This window comes from Strigops habroptila, chromosome 1 (assembly GCF_004027225.2).
Source record: "Strigops habroptila isolate Jane chromosome 1, bStrHab1.2.pri, whole genome shotgun sequence".
Classification (NCBI taxonomy): Eukaryota; Metazoa; Chordata; class Aves; order Psittaciformes; family Psittacidae; genus Strigops; species Strigops habroptila.
In genome coordinates, this window is record NC_044277.2 from 46,827,367 (window position 1) to 46,838,174 (window position 10,808).

Here is a 10,808-nt window from a genome sequence, read left to right on the forward strand (position 1 = left end):
CTCTCCTCCCTCACCCGCAACGGGAAAAAAAATTCCTGCACAACACGACTTATACCCATGCAAAGCTCTTGTAGAATACTAGTTGCTGGCTGTCTTGAAAATTGCAGGGAACTTGAAGCGTTCAGAATAATTTCTTGCAAACACCTAAAATATATAACCACAATTTGCCATTTCTAACAACAGTAAAATGACTAAAACACTCTAGAAATTTTTATTTTTTTTTTTTACCTCAATGGAAATTTTTATTTAAACATAAATTTGTTGGTTCAGTTGTATATCTTTTTGTGTGTGTATATATATTTTGTATAATTGTAGTGCCATTAGGAAACAGCTTGCTGATCTTGTGTAGCTAGTCTGTGCTCTTGTAGCTGTCCTTAATTTTGTCTTTTTTTTGTTTTTATTTTATTTTATTTAGCATAGTCATGGTCTTATGACTGTGATGTTCCAGTAAATGTAATGCTCGTTTGGCAGAGATGCTGAAAATGCTGCAGTTCAACTTTGCAAAATTGGCTTTAACTGCAGTTTGTTTGGCCGAATTCCTTCTGTTTGGTTTGAGTTTTCTTTGTTTTGTTCAGTTTTTGAAATCAATATTGCATTTTCATTTTGTTCTTGTGTTGTTGGCTGTGCATCTTAGAGGAAAAAAAATTAAGAAAGTAGGTATTTTTATAAGCTTTTGCTTTCTTGCAATGATCTTACAGGAAACTCGCAATATGGTCAGCAGCAAGATGCATATCAAGGACCACCTCAACAGCAGGGTTATCCACCACAACAGCAGCAATATCCAGGCCAACAAGGCTATCCAGGACAACAGCAGGGTTATGGTAAGAACCTGAAAACACAGACAGCAATCACAGAACAGACTTAAGAGTCATTCTCATATGTTATTCCATCCCTGTTTTACTCGGTTGAAAGGCCAAGCTTGTGCAAAAAAGCTGTATGCCCACACTTTCACTGGGCCAAAACAAGAAAGCGTAGAAGACAGCATGTTTTGGGAAGTAGATTGTGTTGTCAGTCTGGGACAGTGTGGTAACGCAGAAGAACAAAGGTGTCTGTAATTTAGAAAGACCCACAAAGACTCTGCTCTTTTCTGTCCTCTGTAGGTGAACACTGTCAGGAGAGCACAAAAACTGCAAAGAGCCATTTATACTCTGTCATGCTTGGATTTGCCATTTAGAACAAAATCTTTTAAAAACTAGTGTAAAATTTCATCCAGGATATATTAATCATTCTTTTAAAATTCTTGTACTGATCAGTAAGGAAATGAATAAGCATTACCACTGCAGCTTTCAAGAGAGTTTGCCTTACAAATTTCCACTAGTGGTGCAAACCTTCTGATGTATGGCAGGAATCAGAAATCCACTGCTACAAGGGAGATCATGTAGTCCTTAGATTCAAGGAAAACCTCCCAAGCAGGAAATTTAAAGTATTAGTAGGTAAATATTGTGCATTACATCTGAAAACTTGAGGTGAGAAGAACATACTGAAAATACTGCTCTTTCAAGTTTTACTTGCTTACATATTGTAATGTTCTACATACTTATTTCAGAAGAAGGAATCTCTGAAATCCAATTTTGTATATTTAACTTTTAGCTTTGTTGCAGGTTTAGGTGCTAAAACTTTCAGCATTTTGCGTATGCGAGGAAGTGCATGGATGACTTGTTTGCCATGTAGATAAATGCCAGATACACATTAAATCCAGTTATGTTCCAACAGAGTTAAACTTTAAGAGGATCCACTGAGATTTAGCAAGTTTTCACCTTTTAGAGATTATGAATGAATTTATAGTTCTAAAATAATACTTATTATGTGAAACGTAACACAGGAACAGAATGAAGATCTGAGTGAAGGTCCTCCTAGTTCACTATTCTAAATTTTGTAAATAAATAAAATCTGGCTTATTCTAAAACCTTAGGTTAAGAAATAATTAGAGGAAAGGGATGAAGAAATCTGTTAAGAGTGAACTCACCCACCATAATTTGTAAACCCAAATAGCATGCTTCTCAATTTCCATTTTTTAGCAGAAATAGATACTGATGTTCCATTTTTATTTTATAAAATGTGTCACTGAATATTTAGAATTCAGCTATAAGGAATGACCATAAATAAATAAAACCAAGTTTCATTTGTCAGCACTTTTTAGGATTGTAGTATCTTTGCTTGATTTAATATTAAATTGCTTTCTAATTTGCAAAAATAAATCAGCATCCCAGACATTATTATCAACCTTTAAGGTTTCATTACATGTAGAAAGCTGAAACTGCATAGTTGAAGGGGATTTGAGGCCTGAGGAGAATGTTAATAGCCTATGGAACTTTTCTTCTCCAGGTCATCTTTTTGACTGTCATATAGATCCAGAATTGCTAAAAGATTTACCAGCTGATGTCATCTTGATGTCCAGTGCCTATAGCTAAAACTAGCCTTCTCTACCACTGAATCACATTATTGCTAAAACACATCAGTTTCTTCTGAGGGAGTAAAAAAAATAAATATTGTTTTGTTTAAAAGAAAGCACTTCTGAAGAGTTGCAGATCTCCTTGACTCTGCCCATTTTTAAGGGGTGGTGGTGAAAAGCTAAATTAGATCCACTGCAGAAAATCCATATGGAGTGTCACTGAAGTAGACAGTAGGCCATCTTTCCCAAGGTGGGAGGGAATGAAGTTAATTTTATTTGGAACGTGGCTGAGCTCCCTAATGGTGGTAACCATTAGGTTAGCTTACAGTGGTAGACGAGCTGAGTCCCTGTGAATACTAACAGAAAGAGTTTGTATTGACAAAAGCACTGCTTCCTGTTTATAACCAAATAAGGCTGGAGCCAAGTGGTGGGTTTTTCCATCTTTTCTTCTGGAAAGTTTAGATGACCAGAGGAGTCTGGGTGCTTTTTTCCATCCCACATGTTGTCACATCTCACATTTTGTGAATGTAACTAGCTTGCTTGATACCTCATTTATGGTTGCCTGCTGTGGTGTGGAAACTGACTGCCTGGAGGTGCAGCACTGCCTAGACTCTTCAGAAGGTCCAGATGCTAAACACCACTGATCATCTGGCTGCTCCTGGCTTTAGAAAGTTCTGGAACTGGAGCAGCATGCAGCAGGAGGAGAGCCTGTCTTTCTAAATCCTGGACAGTGCTCATGTTTATGATTTGTCATTCTTGCCTTGTTCTCCTCTATCCTATGATTTAGTGTGTGGAACTATATGCATTCATAATAAATAATATATAAATAAAGGTAAATATTTCTGTGGTTGGACCACAGGCCCTGTCAGCCAAGGTGCTTTCCAGGGTAAGAGGAGGACTACTGATCCCTGGTATGTTTTTATGTAGGAAGAGAACTAATTGCACAATAGTGATACTTCTTAGCTCTGCTCAGTTGTAAAATTCCAAGCTTTCGCTGTTCTCTTCTTACTAGCACCTTAAGCAATCTTTTTTCTTTTTGTCTGTTTGTTTGTTTGGTTTTGGTTTGGGGTTTTTTTGGGTTTTTTGGGGTGTTTTGTTTTTTTTTCCATTTTAATGCTCTCCAGGCCCCTCCCAGAGTGGTCCAGGACCTCAGTATCCCAATTATCCACAAGGACAAGGCCAGCAGTATGGGGGATACAGGCCCACACAGCCTGGGCCACCACAGCCACCACAGCAGAGGCCTTATGGATATGACCAGGTATTCTTTCATTTGATGAGAAAAGCTGTGATTCTTACATGCTTATTTGATAATCTTAGTTTCTTGTGGCAATTTAAACTAAGGAATTAGAGGACATGGTCTCTCAGATGTCTATATACAATTCTCATGGATTTTATTTCCTGGTGAGTTACCCAGAATCATTTATCTGGAGATGTGATTAGTCATTCTCTTGCAAAGTGTTAATGCAGTTTGGCAAAGTAAGGCACTCCAGGCAGTATTTTTGGACCTTAAAGATTAAGGTGATCTGTTTCGTAAGTCTCACGGTAGATGACTAATATGAAAGATGAGGTTCCTAAATCTCATGGTGTATCATTCTTCATTACTGTTTTGCAGTAAAAATGGTTGAATTTATTTTCCACAAACACAATACACTAATCCTCCTCTCCAGCTGCAGAAGCACCTCACGTGTGCAGCTGATGGCCTTCTACTGTAGAGCTGTGTGGGCCGACATGAATCCTGTTTTTACACAGAATTTCTCTGAGCAGTATAAAGAACACTGAACAAGGGAAACAAGTGACCTGAAAATCAACTGCGTGTTTCCTGTCGCTGCTAAGATAAGTAGCGCCTAAAACTCTGGGCTGGAGTTGTAGTGAAGGACTTCTGTAAAAAAAACCTGTCTTGTAATTAAGAGGTGAAGTGGCGAGTTTGTTCCTTTAGAAGGCACTAAACTATAAAAATACAATTTTGTAATACGAATCGTTCAGAAGTGTCATTAAAATGTACACTATTACTTTCCTTGGCATAAATAAAATGGAGATTAACTAAATGTACTTTATGGTCAAGTTGAGGTTCTAGTGTTTTAGATATCCTGGTATATCAGCACAAGACTGGTTGAACTTCCAAGAAGAATTTTCCTGTGGAAGTGCGAATAGCCACAATTGTCCATATATTTGAAGGAGAACAACTGGCTTGCTTTCTACAGAAATTAGCAAAGACAAGGAAGAAGGAACAATCTCTTTCAGTGTGGTAGTTTAGAGATACAATTACTTCTCTTTATTTAAAAGATTAACAAAATGCTTATGTACTAAACTGATAACTTCCTCCTGCAAATAATAAGCTATGGAAAAATGCTTCTCATGTGGCAAATGTAGGGTCAAGGGAACTTAATCTCAGTTTGCTGAGTTTCTTCCAGCTTTCTTTGCAGTAGAATTGGATAACCCTCTCAGTAGATAGGCTCTACTCTTCCAGTTTGTGCAGTCTTAAGTTCCACTGGGAAGCTCAATCATAGAAGGCCTCTCTTTCATACTAGCCATTCCCATAAGAATTGCCCTGCTTAAATTTTCATCTGGCAGTTGTTTTGAAACTCATCTTCCTGACTGTCACATGGAAAAAACTGATATTGCAACATAAAATTGAAATCTAAAATACTGCCTTATCATGATGGTACTTAACATGGAATGGTGGCAGGACAGTAGTTTGGAGAATGTTTACTTTCTAGCACACTACCAATTTGTGCAAGCCTTGAAGCCTGTGGTGAAGGATCACAGTAAGCACGTAGCATTGATGCTTTCACCTCTGCCCTCCTCTGCAGTACATGACGTTCTGTCAAAAGAAATAGAGAATATCAATAAGGGTAATAATTCTGTGTATCAGATATATGGAATAATTGATTCCCATAGGATATGTTGACGAGTTCATGGGATGTGCCTTGGTTTTTGAGATACATGTATCAGTCCATTTTGTGATGCTTGATGTATGAATAATTTTAGATATTTCTAACAGCAGGTTAGTTTCCTAAATTATTTTGAATTTAGGTGACCTTGTCTTTTTGAAATAATTTTCAAAGTTTGGGTGGGAGGTAACTCCTATCTTTTATTTTTCATGGTGTTTTGCTTATAATTTATTGTTACTTGTTTCTACCTTTTAACATCATGGTTTATTCCGATAGTCTTCTGATTTCAGCATTTAATACAGGAAAATATGCCTTGTGGTCTGATTATGTATTTTGATTTTTTTAGGGTCAATATGGAAATTACCAACAGTGAAAAAGTACTCACATTCCAGTAGGCAATATCTGTTAGCAGCCATATTGTCTCCTCAGCACTGTGGACATCTTCCTGAGATGAGAACCTCCCATTCCATCTAGCTTTTGGAAAAATCTTGTGGCTGTTTTATGGTATACAGTCTTTATGGGTTAATTGTTAAAGACTGTAGCTTCTCAGAAACTGATTTCACATCTCTACTCTAGATGGCAATATTGGACAGAAAATACGTGACATAATTTGCAGTGAGTTGAGAACTATATGTCAAATAGACTGTTACAGACTGAAAGGTGCGAACAGCTTTGTATGTTTATGAAGGTTATGGGAATTTAATATTTTTTCCACAGATTTTTTTTGTAGGGGGAAAGGGGAAATGCACACTTTTTACAGCAGCAATATTTTGTATATTATGTTTTTCATGTGGTGAATATGCAAGACAGTACACTACTCGCTGGGCAGGATAAGAAATCTACTGTTAAAAATAGGTAGGGGCATGATAAGTGCTGGATTGTATAAATCTCGAAATGGTGTACAATAAAGATAACAGTGAAAAAAGATGGAGAACATCATATATCACTGATAGGTTCATGTACAAACAGAAAGAGAATCCCAGTTATCTAAATGGGAACATAATTAAGGACAGTATAATATAGTCTTGTGCAAAGATTAATTTTTTAAGCTTTCCAATTTTTCTGAGTGAAGCAGTTTTGTAAAAATTATTTCTAACATAGTTTGACAGTTTCCTGCAACATTTTTTGGGTAACAAGATAAACGTTTGGGTTTTATTTCTCAAGTGTTTTGTCACAGCTTTGCATAAGCAAGCTGTAATCCCTCTTAATAATTGCAATAACAAAGAAAATGACAAGTATTAATTTTACTTGGCTTGAATATGCAAAGAACTTGAAAAAGAATATGGAGGACAGGACTGTATTGTATAAGTGTATTTTAATCTTTAGTTGAATAATTTGTATGTATCAAAATAGCCTAGAAGACTTTGTAAAACCTATCTAAACTTTCCTAACTGGGAGATAATATCTTTAGAAAGGGGGCATTTTCTGTGTGTGTCCATTTTTCTTATTGGTTAACATGAGACCAAGGGATGTTTTATAACATCAAATATAAAACCTGTTGGTGAGATAAATGCCAAATTTTCGTTTGAACTGCATTACAGCTTGTAGTGTTGCATGTGAGATAGAGGCAGCACCTTGATCAATAGCATAGTACACACAAAAAAATGGTTTTGAGACTGTCCTGCAACTGTATATCAGATAAATACATGGATATTCTGTTGTGCAGGAATATATGCATTCAGGAATTCCTGGCAACTTTTATAAAGGACAAAACTTAAAATTAGCCCAGGGGTAAAATAAGATTTCGGTTTTAGTTGATCAGATTTGGGGATTAAAACCAGAAAACAACTGGCGTTCATCATATGTACAACATTACACATGGAAGACAAGATTTTAGATTTGTTCATCATTTTTAAAGGGAAAACAGTTTTCTTAAAGTTGATAGAAAATACACATCAAGGTTTGAACAGATATGGCATGAGGAACATTATTATGAATGAAATGCTTGTAGGTTCTGTGCCAATTTTCCACCACTGTGTACTTCATCGCTATTTAAAACTGTACTCCATCAATTCTAATGGAAGAATAAATTATTTGTGATTTTAATTTTCTCATTTGTTTCTTTAAATTAGATCCCGATCACTGTGATGTCTCATCTGGAGGCTCTGCTGTGGGTTTTTATTTTATAGAAGTTTGGCCAGAATAACCAAACTGTATTTGCATTCTAGGACTTTATCAAAATTCTCTTGCCATAGCCAAGTTAATTAGAATTAACTGTTCAGTAATCAGCGTGTTGTGTAGGTTGTTTGTTACAGAATTCTTCCTCTGAAAATGAAGGTCCATGAGGCTATAATCAAGATGACTGAATTAGATAAATGAGTTGAGGAGGCAAAAATGTGTTGAACCCAGCCTGGTGTAGATATGTTATCTCATTTGAAATAAGCTCAACTGACATTAAGAAATAATTTGTCTTGCCAGCCCATCTTCTGTTGTCTTATTCTCCTTTTTAATGGAAACTAAAATTGCAATTTTAATAAGCAGAATTTCCTCCAGGGTTTCCCTCCTAGAGACTACTGCATTTGCAAGGTTTAATTGTTTTATAACGGTCCTGTTTCATAAAACTTTTTAATTGGCGGTGACAAAAATTACCTTATTCCTCTGATAGTATGCCAGAAGAACAACTTGAGAGGAGATGGCTCCACATGAAAGTATTTCTACTAAAACTATATATTAAAAAAGAGCCAGTTTTCCCTAAACAAAAGAGAAGCAGGAATGCACGACAGGACCGGGATAAGATGATAGCAAGATACTGGGTTTATTTTAGTAAGCACTCTTTATTAAATAAAACCCAACCAACGGGAATCCAGTAAAAAAGGTGTTAACATTTGGCATTTTATATGTGGAATATAGAAAATAAGACCTAAGAAGAGGACTGACACAGCAAATCGCATACGTGAACAGAAATGATAAAAATGTTCAGAGTAAAAAGGAGTTAATGAATTCAGTGACACTTAGTTATCATAGCACTGTGATTTTGCCATCATACTTTGCTCTTCCTTCTCAGACAGTTTTATTTCCTTTCCTGCTCTGTGAATGACTCACAGAAGGGAGAAGCTGGCTCACTGCTTCAAATGAAGTTGTCTTCACAATGTTGTAACATAAGTAAGCAAACATGCCACTTTCTAGAGCAGGATAAATGTATCTTTTTGGAATTAGTCCCGCTTTCATATCTAAAATTACTTTTAAAGTTAAAAGTAATTGATATTTTTGAGAAAACGCTCCTGACTGAAGAGGAGCAAGGACTTAATGCAAAAATACCATTGTACTTATACAGGTCTCACCACTGAGGATGCTGAAACACGTTAATGTGATTAAGAAAAAATAAAAAATCAGATTTTAGATTAAAAAAAAAAAAGGGAGAGAACACTTAAATTTACAAAATGAAGAGAAATTGTTACATCAGTAAGGCCAGGTGGAATTCAGCCGGAAGCCCTGAAGAAGTTTAAAAAGAAAGTAGCGGATTTTCTCACATGGGCAACAGTTACTGCATCATAAAATAGAAGCATAAGGATGAAATCTGATTAAATGAACCCAAATAATCACTTCTGAAGTGAATAGATAGCTGGATAAAAAGTACACTAAATGCTGTGATTTTTCAAAAGAAAGTATGTCAAGGCCCTTAGTGACATGGTTTAGTGGTGGCCATGGCACTGCTGGGGTAAAGGTTGGACTTGATGATCTCAAAGGTCTTTTCCAACCTAGTTGATTCTATAAGACCCTCAATCCACTAGAATTATTCTAAAAAAAGTCATAATATAATCTGATAGAATTGATCTTTGCTTGTACGTTCACAAAGCCTCAAGTGCTCCAAGAAGCTGCTACCATGAAAAGCTGCAGTAAGGTGGACTGTGAAGCACTGAAAATTAGGCAAGCTGGGGGGAGAGTAGGAATAAATGCTAAATATAAAAAATTATGGAGATTGATAGTAAATTATGCCAGAACTATACTGGGACCACTGATGAACAGCAAATAAATTGGAGAAAAGAATACGTACTCCAGCAGCAAAATGAGGTGGTAAGTGGCGTTGCTTAGATTATACAGGATTTAAAACTTTGTGGAAATGCAGTGGGCTGTAGCAGAACGTAAGAAATGGGTGATGTTTACAAGTAACAACAAAGTAAGTTCTGGGTGGGGTAATACCAATTTATTCATATCAGTTAATCAACTGTCAGGTGAAATTATGTGGCTAGAGCAGTAAAACTTCCATTTAGCAGGCACTGGAACTCGCAGTGCCACCAAAATAAATGTTCAAAAAGCAGCGGTATGGAGCACTTGGCAAAATCCCTTAACACTGATCAGAGTTTCATCAACCCTCTGAACTGCTGCATTCATCCTTCTCTCTCATATCAAAAAAAAAAGATAGCTCAGGTAACTGATAAGTGGGTGGTGAGTGGTCAGGAACAAATGACGTATGTTTGTTTGGGATTCTGTATTTCAGAAGCCAGTATGTATAAACCAGTGGTACAGAACAGATAGCGTAAATTTTGCAAGGATACAGACAACGTGATGAAAATTAAAGGCAACACTTTTAAAATTGGTAACAGGAAATGCTTTTTATGACAAGCACAACTGCAAACTCAATTGTGGAGATATTATTAAAGCCAGCGGCTTAGTAAGATTAAAAAAATGGAATTGGAGATATATATATATATATATATATAAGAACATGCACAGTTACATTCAATCAGATGAAACAGTTGTTTATTTTGAAAGAATGTAAAACCTTGTGCTTCACAGCTTTATGCAACAAGCAGCATGTTAGAGTTTAGAAGGTTTTTCTGTTGGTGCCTTGACAGTAAATTTTGGGAGTATATTTAGATTTCTTTTCATCATAACGTTTAGAACCTCACTCTGCAAAACCTGGAAGTCGGCATCATTAGCAGCAGACTGTTGGTTTAGGTTGCAGAATTAAACTGGTATTTAGATCTGAACTGGGGTGGCAATATTCTGTTCAGAAAATTATTTTTTTCCACTATGGTGAAATACATCACCAAAATAATATGAATACTGAAGTATTTGCGTTTCAAGCTTGCAGGATGCTGGATGCTTTCACTCAATTCTCATAAGCTTCCTGTGACACAGTTTTTCAAGAAAACTTTTTGACTAATCCATGTCTGATTTCCCCTGCCTGAGATCTGATGATTTTACAAGAGGAGTTTTTTTCAGTGTTCTAGAGATAATGTTTTCTAATTTAGCCTTACTGTTATTCACTTGGTCTTACGAAATGAAAGTAGTTCAGTATGTCGGTGGCTTCACAAGATGTACAACTCAGGTTTCTGGTGGGGAAGAGCTGTGAGGCTGGAAAGAAAGCTGCTGGAATAGCCAGAGCTAATAGTCTGTGAACTCTTCAGAGCACTGCATTACATTCATTTGCCTTGACACTTTTTAAATAAGTAGTGTAGGTGAATTTCCATATAAATGCTTTTGCATTTTGGTTCATAATTTTCATTTAATCTAAAAGTTAATTTTACACAGCATAAATTCTAATCACCTAATGCAGTTGGTGTTGCCAGAAGTGTGCTGGC

General features: G+C 36.2%; 1 protein-coding gene across 3 annotated transcripts in view; it reads left to right on the forward strand.

Annotated features, from left to right (window-relative positions):
• The window catches only part of SS18 (SS18 subunit of BAF chromatin remodeling complex), a 43,802-nt gene extending 36,473 nt beyond the window's left edge, over positions 1-7,329 (forward strand). For 2 of the 3 annotated variants that reach the window (XM_030479991.2, XM_030480011.2), the window contains 3 exons: positions 699-821; positions 3,517-3,650; positions 5,630-7,044. In XM_030479991.2, coding sequence (XP_030335851.1) covers positions 699-821; positions 3,517-3,650; positions 5,630-5,656 — 284 coding nt within the window. In that variant the 3' untranslated portion in view covers positions 5,657-7,044. Of the gene's footprint in view, positions 1-698; positions 822-3,516; positions 3,651-5,629 lie in introns of all 3 variants that reach the window. The other variant, XM_030480002.1, reaches the window with a different exon arrangement.
• The last annotated feature ends 3,479 nt before the right edge of the window (positions 7,330-10,808 follow it).